At 34.0% G+C, this 15024-nt stretch overlaps 1 protein-coding gene across 3 annotated transcripts in view; it reads left to right on the forward strand.

Annotated features, from left to right (window-relative positions):
* LOC145984127 (histone-lysine N-methyltransferase NSD3-like) overlaps positions 1 to 13618 on the forward strand; it is a 338807-nt gene extending 325189 nt beyond the window's left edge. The window contains exons 16-17 of one of the 3 annotated variants that reach the window (XR_014441281.1): positions 4020 to 4079; positions 9890 to 9946. Coding sequence is in view for 1 of the 3 variants with exons in the window: in XM_083117563.1 (XP_082973689.1) it covers positions 9890 to 9963 (74 nt within the window). In the remaining 2 variants the exon portion in view is untranslated. Of the gene's footprint in view, positions 1 to 4019; positions 4080 to 9889 lie in introns of all 3 variants that reach the window. The other 2 variants (XM_083117563.1, XM_083117562.1) reach the window with 2 other exon arrangements.
* Positions 13619 to 15024: the final 1406 nt, after the last annotated feature.

Genomic DNA, 15024 nt, shown 5'->3' on the forward strand with positions numbered 1-15024 from the left:
TAAATTAAATATATAGTAATACAAGAAGCATTGAAGCAAAAAAAAAAAAAAATGCTTTCGTTTAGAATTTTTTAAAATATAAATGTCCTTTCTGCAAATTTCGTGGAGCAATTTCTTACATTTAATTCATTGAATCCAATCACATTTTGGCCCCTTTTTATCGAAATAGAATCATTCGCATCTTCATTCTCATTGTGACCACTACTGTCTATGAGATTATATAAAATTTAATTCTGTCGTTCACATAAAAGATGATGATACGTTACATGTTAGCAGAGCTAGGCCAGATTGTCATTTGGGTATAATCGCACCACTAGTCATCATGGGGGTCCCCAGGATTCTTTCCAGGGGGCAAACAAGGTAATTTTCTTTCCAGGTGGGAACAAAGGAGGCACATTTTTTCCCCATAATAGTGATGCCCTCTCGAAAAACAGTATTTCAGTCTGAAATTATTATGTTTCTTCAACTAATTTATAATAATGAACATGAATTACTGTAACTGAAATGAAATTATGTGTGAAATATGTAAGTTTTAGGTGGACATTCATTTTCCAGTTGGGTGTGGCCCCCTTGCCCCCTCCATTCCATATGACCATGATAGTCAGTGTTCCACCTATTAGGACCATAGCATTTTTTATCCAGTAAAATCCAGTTGATTTGTCCGTGGCCCCCAAAAGTTTTATCAGCAGGTAAACTACTTTCCATTATTTTTACTCAGTCATTTCCACTTCTAAATAATATTTTATTTTTAATTTTCATTATTTTTCATTTCTCAAACCCCACATTGAGTAAAACAGAATTTACTCGGTATTATTCTTGAGAGGGACTTTACGCAACCAATAGTTTCATAGAATTTAGTGATAATGCGTTAACGAATATTTCTCAAATATTCAAGGAAACAAGAAAAAAATAAACAGATATCCAGATGTAAATAAAATAATTAAAACATTGTTATTTCTATTTCTATTTTGCTTACGTCACTTTTGTAACTTTTGTGATATTTGCGACGAGGATGATGAACGATGAAGCGATGGAACAAATAGACATGCATATTTGCTTGGGATTCGAATCTACGATCATTTCTGTCATACATCCACCATAGAGGTCAATTATTATCATCATTATTATTATGTCATGTGATCAACCAGCATAAATATGTAACAGAATCTTGGACAAACATAAAATACCCGGGTTCAGTGCATTTACACGTAATATTTCCTTTTCAATGGAAATGATAGGCCTGCTCCCAACAGAAGAAAGTTCCTTCCTGGCCTGGCTCTGGTAATCGACCATTCATTCCAAAGAAGGATTCTGAAATTCGACCTTGACCATTTGGCGGTGAAAACACAGCTCTCTGAGGGAGGGTCGAGGAATGGTACAGTCCATTCCCCTCCAGCTATTTCGAGGGTATGGGGAACACAGATTTCGCGGACCTATGAATATGCAGCCGAAATTGTTGGCGTGACAATTATACATTCTTATATCTGCATTAGGAAAGTGATAAAAGACATTTATACTGTTATACTGCTTTTGTTATCTCGCCAAATTTTCAAGTTAATTGCTCTCCTCTTTTTTCTTGCTAATAGAAACAATCCTCTCTTCTTTCTTGGCAGTGACGTAATTTCTTATTTTATGTCTGCAACACAACACTCGCGAGACTCGAAAAACTTTTAGCTAGCAGAAGCTGTCCAACTCGAATATCCCTCCACCCGCTGGAAGTTCCAGGCAGTGTCTCAGGTGGCAGCACAATTTGCCATGATAAAAATATGTTGCATGCCTGGAATGTAATTGCAAAACAATACGCAATCTTGCTAGTAACAAAAGTATAGCAATCGCAGCACAAATGTTTCCTCTTGTGATGTACGTTGTCGGTTTTTTAATATTCTTCTTGTGAAATATGTGAAATAAGAAAATTAAGTGGAAAGACATGAGAGCTGTATTTTGCGATTTATTATTATTTTGCGCTTAATGTAATGTATACAATCTATAATATAGGTACGAGTACACACACGGACGAGTACGAAGAACAATGTCCTGCAAGCAGAATGTTGAAATTCCATTTCAGAGCTACACAATCACAGTAGCAATTTACCATGTAAATGAATTGGGACGAATTTTCAAGATGGCAGCCATAGTCTATCCCCTTGAGGTCCCCACTGCCACCTGGCACAGCTTACCCAAACCCTCGACCAATTCTTGCACCGCGCTTTGGACAGTTCGGATACTTTCAGAATGGACCCTGTATTATCATGCATGTACCGATTGTTTGATCCAGTGAGTCATGCATGTGTGCAAAGCTCGATGAAACTTTCTTTGCTACAACTCTTTGTGCTTTTCTCACTCAGCATGCCATTTTGCATTGAGCAAGACTTGTGATAGATAAAAGTAACCTCAAAATTAATATGTGTTGTTCTTATCATGGTTATGCATGTGAATATAAAACACTTTTCAGATCTGTGTGTACATGAGAGGGATTGAGAGGAACTTATATGTGACCAAGATCCTTGATATGCATAAATGTAGTCCAGGAATGTTTTTTGATCCAAAAATGTGTGAATATTATCCAGACAATATCTAATAAATTTCCAGACAAGGTCCAGTACTTGAGCAGACAAATGAATGTGGCCAATGAACAATATTTATATTGCATGAAGTAGGTATTTTATAGCCTCTGAGTCCATCAAATTACTTATTTATAACATTGGAGTTTTAGCTTTGCAGCTGTTGCCTGCATTAACTGACAGACCAGAGTGTGACTTAAACATTGTTTGTCTTTATTAAGGAATGGCATCATTTGTTTTATTCAATCCAATAAACCTAAATACAGTAGTTATCTAATGTTATGAAAATATCCATTGTTTTTCTGAGTTAGAATGAAGGTATAATAATAATGATATTAATATATATATATATATATATATATATATATATAAAAAGATTCTTAAATGAATATTTAAAAACAACATAATGGATCATTCATTTCATCACTTATGTCAATTGTAGATTACATGATGTGAACATTTACATTTTCTGAAATGGATAATTAGTGTAGCTTTCAAATTGTAAGAATGAGGGATAAGTAGAAAACTACATGCTCCCCATTTTCCAGTACAGATCACAGTGGAGAGGTCAGAAGATTTTATGTGCTCTAGCTTATTTGGGAAATGGTCTGTTTTTCACGTCCATAGGTGTATTCTAGATTTAAAAGTAGTATTTTTCGCACAAGTTATGTTATTGAAAGTTTGAATAAGGTGAGCCATTTCCTGCTTGTTGTATATTGTTTTCATAATTTTGAGATTATATCTTTACAGTATAGAATTTTGAAACATCCAAACTAATTACAGAAGCCCTTTTTCTTACATACAAGGTCAACTTGTGTAGATAATTAACAGATACAAATTACAAGTTTATATTTTTTTTATTTCTAGATGTAATAATATAGGTAACTGTGCAGGAAATACTTTCTTCAGTTTTTTTTTTTTAATATTTATTAAAGGGATGTGTGTGTCCTATATTTTACTAGATTTTCTGTGTCATTAACCACATACCAGTGTCAAAAACTTTTATTTCCTTTACTTTTGTTTAAGAAACTGAAATAGCAAAGCAACACTTCATGCCAAGTTATACTGTGTTTTACATGAGGTAAAATGAAGTATTTGTAGCTTTCAATACATACACTTTATTTTTTCTGAGAATGAGAATAAGTTGGAATAATAGCAGTGAATAATATGTATTACTAATCTGATATTTCTAAAAATATTTTACCGATTGTTTGCATTATATTTATTTCCTTACATATAGAAATTGATACAAAATTTGAAGCTGTCAGAATTCTGCTTTTGTTGTACTTGCATGCCTGCCTTGGTGTTTTATTTCTATTATATCTAATTAATATGTGAAACGATTGGGAGTAAAACATGGTAAGTGACATTGTGGTCATTATTGAGTTACAAAATACATCTTGTAGTCCATTGTAAATGAAGTTGAACCGTACTGGTATTTTTTTGTTTCCTCAACAGATGACAGAGCTAGATGTGTTTTAAGTTACGGTATCTACCAGTTGTTTCGTGTAATGTATGGTAAGTAGCAAAGATGATGGTGAAACTGCGGTTTCTGAATTGCAACATATCTCAGAAAGTTACAGAGTATTTAGGCCACAGAAAAGATGAGAAAAAGTTAGAAAGTACCTATGATTCCCATAAAGATCCAGAATATATACCACCAAAAAAGAATGAGAAGAATGGAGAGGTTACCGATTCAGGCACAAGTGAAACTGTGCATGGCTATGGATTTTCTATTTCATGTAAAGTGTGATATCTACTGTAGATAATCATTGTTTACATGCAGCAGTGCTCATGATGGCAGTTTCGAAATAAATTTTGCTCTTCTCCCTTGATGTGAACTGCAATCTTGTAGAGAATCATATACTTTCCTTCCACTAGATATAAATTACTATAGTCACATAGAAATTCGTTTGATTTTCAATTGGGTATACACATTTAAGGCTGCTTTAAGATACCATGCTTTACATGCAACGTCAATAACTTATTGCACTTGAGGAGTACGTGATATGTTCCTCTGAATTGTATCAATGATTCGGAACTGTTTAGTTTTTTTAATCAAATATTTCTTTCATAAATCTGTAATGTGCATTTTAAAAGATATATTTTTATAGTCTACCTAATTACCAATTTGTAATAATTAACTTTCGTATTTATGTGACTGATGAAAGCAAAACCCTTTATTGTTGATATTTAATTGCAAATATGTGTTCTTCTTGGTTCGAAATTATAACTATTTCAATCCATAAGAGCTAAATTTCAGTGAAATTTATTAAAAACATAATACCTATGACATTTGAAATCATTCTTTACAAATATGTCAAGTTAAAGAAAAATATAACAGAAAGTTGCAAGGGGCATAATTGTTGTCTTTAAGACAGAGACATCAACCTTTTGTATAAATTGCTTATTGAATCACAGAAATGTAATATTGCCATTGTACGCAATTTGAATAGTCTGCGTATCACAACTTTGGATCTAGAGAGGCATCTGTGAATAGCATTCTGAATGGCATGCAGAGGTAATAAATAAATAGAGCTTCAATCTCTGTCTGTGTGTGTGTGTGTGAGGTAGATATGTGAAGCTGAAGAACTGTTCATATACAAATATTTTTTTTAACAAATAATGATCCCATATAGAGATAAGGAAAGTTAATTTTAATCACAACTATTCAGAAATATTTTTTTGAAATACTAATGCAGTAAAATGAAGAAATATACTTTTCTAATGGTGTTCATTTCAGTCATACACAAAGCAAAGAATCTTGTCAGGAAAACAAAAACTTGTTACAACAAGTAGCTCACATTATTTTTTATTGAATAAAATTAAGGAAGGCTTTAATTTATTACGAATTGTTATGGTTGACAAAAAAATGTCAAATGTCCAAATATGATTGAACTGACATCATAAGTCAGCTTGAATAAAGTGGTATCTGATCACTCATTTTGACTCTATCATTGCATGTAAAGTATGGTAACTATGACAATTCCTTGAACAATCCTCAAACAAATCACATGTAGCACCTCACAAGAAAATGATTAGGATCAAATATCATATTTGTGTGATATTAAACATACAAGTGTATCACATTTGCTGTAAATAGTTTAGAAATTTATTTTAATTTGTAACTCAGAATTTTTTGAATCATCAACTTTCAATATCTCAAAACCTGAATTTTGTCACTTGCCATGTTTTACTCCTGAGCCCTTCACATGATCAATATATACAATCTGGTAATTCCTTGAATTTCTGGAATTTGCACGAATTAGGTGTTATTTTTCTCCGTAGACATGAAAAATTACGGAAAGAGAAAAAAAGAGAAAGAGAGAGAGAGAGAGAGAGAAGAGAAAGGAAAGAAAGTAAGAACTCCCTGTCCCTCTCTCTCTCTCCCTCCCTCCTTCTCTCCTTTACTATACTCTCCACTCCCCTGTTCTCGTCTCCTCTTCTCTCTTCTTTGCCTCGCTCTCTGTCTTTCTTTCTTTCTTTCTCTCTCTCTTTCTTCCCCATACTCCTTATTCCAAACCTCCTCTCTTTTTCTTTCTCTTCCTCTTTTTCTTTCTCTTATTTCTCTACTTTTCCCTCCATCGGGGGAAGGCAAAAGGAGAGAGAGAGAGAGAGAGAGAGAGAGAGGAGAGAGAAAGGGACGAAGAGAGAGAGAGAGAGAGAGAGAGAGAGAGAGAGAGAGAAACTCCTCTCTTTTTCTATCTCTTCCCCACACTTTTCTTGCCAGCATGTAGGCCTCATGAATTTGGTGAAACGAGCTTTATATCACTCTCTCTCCCCCCTCTCTCTGTCTTTCTCTCTCTCTCTCTGTCTTTCTCTCTCTCTCTCTCTCTCTCTCTTTCTCACCTTCTTCTCTCCTGGTGTCCACAGGGGGCGTGGGGGGTGAAGGAAGAGAGAGGGAAGGAGGAGGGGGGAAGAAACCTTCTTCTTCTTTCTCTTTCTTTAGAGAGATAGAGAGAGAGAAAGAAAGAAAATCTCTCTCTCTTACTATCTCTCTCTTTTTCCTTTCTTCTTCTCTCTCCCTCTCTCCAAAGAGAGTAAGAGAGAGAAAGTGAAAGAAGAGAAAGAAGATTTCCTCTTCCTTCTTCTCTCCTCTTTCTCTGAGAGGGAGAAAGAGAAATAAAGAAAAGAAATGAGAGAGAAAATAAGGGAAGGGAAGGGGAAAAAGAGACGTTTTCTTCTCTTTTTTCCTTACTAATTCTGCTCTCTCTCTCTCTCTCTCTCTCTCTCTCTCTCTCTCTCTCTCTCTCTCTCTCTCTCTCTCTTTATATATATATATATATACACACACACATACACACCGCATGAGGCACCTAAAAGTACCACCTGAAATAGCGAAGAAACCAGAAACAGTAGCGATGTGAGGTTTGCGGGAAACAATAATATCAAATGGGGCTCATAAATCGGAGGTATGGGGTGGGTCGAAAAATGTCAACAAATGGGGCATCTGGAGCAAAGTCATATTTTTTAAAATGGAACGATATACAATAACATGCATAATATAAAAGAGCACACGCAGAGAAACACAACGCCGTTGGTCTCATGCATCTACTGCACATAGGAACGAAGATATGGCCATGTGAAAATATGTAAACAAACTAACAAGTGGCCCACTTGACCGTCAGTACCACGGCATGTACAAGTATGAGATGTCGGAAGCCATTGAACAAGATGAAGACAGAACGTGTTAAAGGAAGAAAAAATACAGTAGACATCGTCAGCACCATGTATTTGACAGTGTTACAGCATAATGAAAATGACCATGACAGTATGTCAAAGAACCACTGCGTAAGAAGCGAAAACCTGTCAAAGTGTGTGTTCAAAGTGGTGGCCGTCAGCTGCGATACAGGCAACGAGGTGCCCACGCAAAGATCGTTGCACAGAATGTAGCATCTCGTAGGGAATGTCCCTACAGGCCGCAGTAATGCGGTGTTGCATATCCTCTGGAGTTGTTGGCACATCCCGGTAGACAATGTCCTTCAGCTTTCCCCACAGGAAAAAGTCTAACGGTGTCAAATCTGGGGAATGAGCCGGCCATTTGACAGGCCCTCCACGTCCAATCCAATGATTTGGAAATGTATTTTCCACACATGCTGTAGTGCGTCTTGCACTGTGAGCTGGGCACCCGTCATGTTGGTACCACATGTCCCTCCTTGTCTGAAGTGGTATGTCCTCCAATAGTACAGGCAGTTCATGTTGTAAAAACTGTATGTATCGGTCAGCATTCAGTGTCCCTTGTATAAAAAAAGGGCCAATGAGATGTTCACCCACTATACCACACCACACGTTCACACTCCATGGGCGCTGGCGTTCCACTTGGCGAAGCCAATGTGGATTTGTCACCGACCACTAGTGCATGTTCTTTAGGTTGACATTTCCATGATTGGTAAAAGTTGCCTCGTCAGTGAAGAGGATACGTGACAAATCGGGTGTGTCGTGTTGTAACAACCATGTGCAAAACCGAACACGGTCCACAAAATCATTCCCGTGAAGTTCCTGATGGAGGGAGATATGATATTGGTGAAACTTGTGTGTGTGCAGAATGCGCAATACACTTTGCTGACTCATCCCAGCATCCCTGGCAATTTCACGGGAGCTAACGTGCGGATTCACAGCAACAGCGACGAGAACATTTGTTGCACCTGCCTCACCTGTAGTTGGTTTTGTTCCGCACACGTGCTCGTGGTGTTACACTTCCGGTGTCTCTTAATTTAATAAATAACTTACCAAACAGACGTCGAGATGGCTGTCGTCTGTCCGGATATCTCTCTGCGTACACACGGTAGGCTTCTGAGGCATTCTTTTGGCATTCCCCATAAATCAGGATCATGTCCGCTTTTTCTATATTTGTGAACACCATAATCTTCGCTCTTACCACTACGACTGCTTGCTATGAATTAACACGATCTCGTGGACCTGCTATCAAAACTTGCTCTGCGTAAAGGCAGTTCTGTCAGGCACCTGAGAAGTCTTACATGCCGTGGTACTGACGGTCAAGTGGGCCACTTGTTAGTTTGTTTACATATTTTCACATGGCCAGGTAAGTTTTCACAGTTTAGCTTTTATTTTTACAGAGGAAGGAAAATAAAGCTGCACGGAAAATAAAACAGAATTCTCTCAATCTGTTTACTTTGTTAGTCTCTCTTGCTGAACAATCTGATGTCTTGATGTTGATTAGTTAAATTTGAGTTTGAAATTCTTCTACAATTAACAATTTTTTTGTAGATTAGTATATCCCATAACACTTGTGATTTGTATTTGTAGATGTATTTCGAGTACGAGTAAACTACACCTTCAATTAGAAAAAAAATAAATATGTATATATACCATTTAATTGAATTGGACTGTTTGGATATGTTGGAATCACACAGATCCTTCATATTGTTAAGACATTATTTTGTGTGTGTGTGTGGTTAGAGGTGATAGTACCTAAGGTTGAAATAGAGAACACATCTGTTTGTACCCTTGATTTTTTTGGAAAGTTCGCCTTGAAAACTGGGAATTATACTTGAATTTCATCATGTAAGGCAAAATCAATGTCTAATATTTAACCATAATAGCACTTTTTCATTCGAGATGTTCCACAAAGGTTATGTGGTTACTGCATGATACCAATCAGAAAACTTCAAATTATGCCACTGTGAACATGGGTTAGGGTCCAGCCACTATTGCTTCAGTCTCCAAGGTTGAATTTGGCTTTAAGCCCATTTATGCACAGAAAGGCTAGTTGGGACTGAATTCCACCTTAAACTGGATTTACTGTGGACTACCACTATGGCATTGGTGATGCCAGTTCACTTACATTTAACACTGCCTCTTCACCGTGTGACATTCTTCCTTTCCTTAATATTAGCAATTTGTTACTTTTTCCCTATTTTGTATGATACTGTGGCCACGGTGGCTCAGTTGGTAATGTGTTTGACTACCATGCTAAAGGTTTCGGGTTCGATCCTTCAGCCGGTTCAAAACTGGGAACTTTTCTAATGTTGGAAGCGGCCCCGGCGCCCACCCAGCGTCAAATGACATGGGTACCTGGGGGAAACCCTGGGGGGGGGGGGGGGGTAAAGGCGGTCAGTGGCATGATGCTCATCACATCGCCCCCACTCATGACCGGATCAAGAAAGTGTGGGGTGTTACTCCCACACACCTTATACGCCTTCATGGCGTGGTGCTAAGCACAGAGGAGGACTTTACCTTTTTTTTTTGTACAATAATGTGATTTTTACATGAGAATCTGAGTAGAAGTTTAATGTGTGGATTTGTCATTGTTCACATACATTAGATCTGAAATCACTCTAAATGATTTTGTCTGTTTTTTTTTTCAGGTTCTAAAAAATCCACAAGCAGCTGGTATTATTCGCACCTCTCTGATCATGGTAGTCACTTTTATGCTTTGTGATATATTTTTGCAAGGAATAAATAAGAGTTACTGGCTGTGATTGCCAAAATTTTGTGATATTGATGTGTATTTAAGAATGTAATAAAGAGCAAATTATTTGTTAATGCTCATTTGTTGAAAATGAAATAAATTAATTTTATTGCCGGCCTCTTCTTTGAGGCAAGAATATACGTTATTTACTAGTATCCGAATATTTCATTTCTAATACTGTTTTCAGTGCCTGGATAACTCAATTTAATTCTTTGAATTAAAATTTTTGAAGTATTGTTAATATAACCTCATGTAGAGTTGGTTTGCTTATTACTGAGTTAACAAAATAGATTTGTGTAAAATACTTTTCCTGTGGTTTACAATCCTGTGTTATTTGGGTAAAATTCAAACAATTTTAAAGTGGCGATGTAGTGAAAATGTTCTTAGAAGGATGTTTAAATTTTACTTTCAGCAAGACCATTTATCAGCATTACTGAATTAAAAAAAAATGAACAAGAGTATAAAGTATTACAATGTTAATTTGAATTGTTTTATTTTTTATTTCAGAGTAAGAATTATGCTTTACTTCCTTTCATTATGTGATACTATATTCATAATCCAGACAATTTAATTTCTCAGGTATCAATATATTCTTAAAAGCAATGTTTCTGAAGTATTGTTAATGTAGCATAATATAAAGTTTGGTTGCATATTAGTTAACAAAATATAATTTGTGTGTAATTCTTTTCCATGGTTATAATAATATGTGCTGTTGTGGTACTTGGATAAGGTTCTAGCAATTTAAGAGTGGTGAACCTATTGTGAAAAGGTTCTCTAAAGTGCATTTCAAGTATAAAAGTATAAAATACTTGTATTACAGTATTTGTTTGAAGGGTTTTTGAATTTTCAAGTGCAATATTGTCTTGGTGTTATTTTATTATGTAATAATGTTTTCAGACTATATAATTCAATTTGTGAAGTATGTTTTCAAAGCACAATGTATATATTCTTTGAATTAAAGTTTTTGGAATATTGTTAATATAATTTCATGAAGAGTTTATTTGCTTGCTTATTACTGAGTTAGCAAAATATATTTGTGCATCTAATGGTTAGAAGATTATGTAATCTTGTGTTACTTGGGTAAGATTCAAACAATTTTCAAGTGGTGAAGTCTTAAAAATATTATTGAAAAGACATTTTAAGTTCTTTCAGCAAAACAATATATATTGATATTAATGAACACAAAAAAAAAACAAAAAAACCCAAGAGTATAGAGTATTACGATGTTAATATGAGGTGTTTTTTTTTTTATTTCAGTTAGAGAATTTTTTTAAGAGTTTCCTTTCATCATGTGATACTGAATTCACAATCTAGGCAATTTAATTTCTAAAGTATCAGTACATTCTTTGAAGTGAAGTTTTTGAAGTATTGTTAATGCAACATTACATAAAGTTTGGCTGCATATTACTCAATAAAAAACAATTTGTGCCCAATACTTTTCCATAGTAAAAAATATATGTACATTTGGATAAGATTATAGCAATTTAAGAGTGGTGTACCTGTTGTGAAAAGGTTCTCTAAAGTGCATTTCAAGTCGTTTCAATAAAATAGCACACAAAATGTAACGAAGTGCTTATGTATCGAAGAGTATAAGATATTACTGTGTTTTTTGAAGGGTTTTTGATATTTCAAATTCTATATTGTTGTCTTAGTGTTATTTTATTATGTAATACTATTTTCAGACTAGATAATTCAAATTGTGAAGTATGTTTTCAAAGCACAATTTATATATATTCTTTGAAATAAAGTTTTTGAAATATTGTTAGTACAATGTCATAAAGGAATATTTGCTTATTACTGAGTTAGCAAAATAGATTTGTGTATCCAATGGTAACAAGAATATGTAATCCTGTGTTACTTGGGTAAGATTAAAATAATTTTAAAGTGGAGAAGTCTTAAAAATATTATTGAAAAGACATTTTAAGTTCTTTCAGCTAAACATCGATAGTTATGAATAAAAAATAAAAAAATCCTAAGAGTATAGACTATTACGATGTTAATTTGAGGTGTTTTATTTTTCATTTCAGGGAGATATTTTTTCTTTTAGTTTCCTATCATTGTGTGATACTGTATTCATACAAGGCCACTTAATTTCTAAAGTATCAATACATTCTTTGAAGTAAAGTTTTTGAAGTATTGTTAATGCAACATTACATAAAGTTTGGCTGCATATTACTGCCAACTACTTTTCCATAGTTAAAATTATATGTCCAATTGTGGTACTTGGATAAGTTTCTAGCAATTTAAGAGTGGTGAGTGAACCTGTTGTGAAAAGGTTTTCTAAAGTGCATTTCAAGTTGTTTCAACAAAATAGCACACAAAATGTTAGGAAGTGCTTATGTAATTAAGAGTATAAAATATTAGTGTTTTTTTTAAAAAGGTTTTTGAAATTTCAAATTCTGTATTGTTGTATTAGTGTTATTTTTTTATGTAATACTGTATATTCTTTGAATTCTTTGAATTAAAGTTTTTGAAATATTGTTAATACAACTTCATAAGGGAATATTTGCTTATTACTGAGATAGCAAAATAAATTTTTGTATCCAATGGTAATAAGAATATGTAATCCTTTGTTACTTTGGTAAGATTCAAACAATTTTAAAGTGGCAAAGTCTTAAAAATGATCAAAGATATATTTTAAGTTCTTTCAAGAAACCTATTGGTAATAGTGAGAATACATACACTCCGCGGCAAAAAAAGAATCGCCCCCTAGTGATAAAATCTAATATTTTCTTTCAAGCAGTAGGTTTTATTTTTTTGTAATGATTTTGAAAATTGTACATAGTGTACATAATATTAACATTTTCTGATATTTTACTTTAACAATGAAGGGAATAATGAAGAAATCAACAAAGAAAGTGGTTAGTTGATTATATTGTTAAGCTTTATGGCCTTTATTGCCTTCCGCTATTGTTTAGTTACCTTTATCAACTTTCTTTCTATTGTTTCAAGCACCTTCATGGCAGTTTGGGGCATCCATCTTTACTTATTCTAAAACAATGAAGCTAGCTCTTCCATTGTTGGCACCTTTTAACAATGGATTTTCACACTTTATCCAAATTTATTGAACTTCCTAATCTCAACTTTCTGCACTGTTTCATCCATGTTTACGGCAGTTTGGGGGCATCCATCTTTGCTTATTCTCCAAGAATGAGGCTTGGTCGACCATTGTTGGCACCTTTTAACAATGGATTTTTAACAAGTAAATATGGATGCTCCCAAACTGGTTTCAACTTATTTCAAACAATGCAGGAAGTTGAGATTCGGAAGGAGAATAAATTTGAATAAAGTGTGAAAATCCATTGTTAAAAGGTGCCAACAATTCATTGTTTTAGAATAAGTAAAGGTGGATGCCCCCAAACTGCCGTAAACGTACTTGAAACAATATAAAGGCAGTTTATATTTTGAGGAAACTCAATTGGCATAAAGGATGAAAATGCTTAGTGAAACGGTTCTAACAGTGCAAAAAATTTTTACACTTTATTACTAGGGAGCGATTCTTTTTTGCCACGGAGTGTACTAAGAAGAAAAGTATAAAGTATTAGAATGTTTATTTGAAGTGTTTTATTTTTCATTTCAGGAAGAGAATTATTATTTTATATCCATTTCATTGAGTGATATTGAATTCATAATCTAGGAAATTTAGTTTGTCATGTATGGTTTCCTGTAATCAACATATTCTTTGAAGTAATAGTAATGTATATCATGTAAAGTGTGATTGCACGCTCAGTTAATGAAAAAGCACTTTGTGTAAAATTACTTTACATGGTCATAAGAATAAGTATACAGTTCTGGTATTTGAATAAGATAACATTTTGTAACTAAATCAGAAATGGTCCATTGTTCACTAAGGTGAAAGTTTTTTTGAGTTCCATATGTGTCACACTCTGGCATAGCTCATATTTGGTTGGTGTTACATCCTTAGAAAGAACATTATGTCAATGCAGTTGAATTTTGCTTTATATATTTTTGCAAGGACCTAAGTTCTTAAAAATAAATTTTACAATGAGAATAATTTAAAATTTGCAGAAAATTTCATATGTTTTATTGAAGCCAGATTAAGTGTACAATGCAGAGAAATGATTTTTTTTGTTCATGTATGTGCATGAAAAAAATAAATAAAAATTATAGTTGAAAACACATGTAAATGTCTTTATTTGTGAGAAACTAAAAGAGTAATACAAAGAAACCTTGATTTTACATTGTATCTAAAGATATCAGTTTGGCAGTTACGCGGAGATTGGTAATTAACTCTGATAGACTTACTATTCATTTTTCCACATAACTTTTTTTTCACCGATCAATTTCGCCACTCGCCTGGTGGCTTTGACGAAGCCACCAGATGAGTGGTGAAATCGATCGCTGAAAAAAACTTATGCAGAAAAATGAATACTAAGTTTATCAGAGTTAATTACTTGATTTTACATTTTTCAGGGGACAAAGTTGAAAGAGACAACTGAAATTAATAGAACATTTACAAGTAGTTTCGCGGATATATCTTTAGTAACTCGCTTATGTCTTGTATTATCAACCACGTTGTTTATTCCCCTTAACATGAACTTATTATGTCAGAAAATTTTATTCTATTGGTACCATGAATGTTTAATGTACAATGCAGGAAAATGTAAAACCCTGAAATGTAAAATCGGGGTTGCACTGTATTACACTGTGCCAGACAACTTCTTGGAAGCAAGTGATTTGAACTTTTTAAATGTTTCATTATGGATATCTTGGAAATTTGACATCATGGCATATTACTTTTGTCTACTCTTCCGAAAATATTTTGAGAAGATTTTAAATATAAAGTTATGTTGGGTCACCAAAGTTATGTGCCATAGAATATAGTAGGGTAAGAGTGAACATTTAGTTTTTTTATTCCATATATTTAAGCTACCAAAGCAGTAGGAATCCTAACATACCCATTGAACCTTAAACTTGCTCCTTTCAGTTTCTCTAGCCCTCAAACTAACATTTTGAATATATTTGTTGTAATATATATTTAGGAAACAAATTGTGAAAGACGTTCGAACA

This window comes from Lepisma saccharinum, chromosome 2 (assembly GCF_977018435.1).
Source record: "Lepisma saccharinum chromosome 2, izLepSacc3.1, whole genome shotgun sequence".
NCBI classification, from domain to species: Eukaryota; Metazoa; Arthropoda; class Insecta; order Zygentoma; family Lepismatidae; genus Lepisma; species Lepisma saccharinum.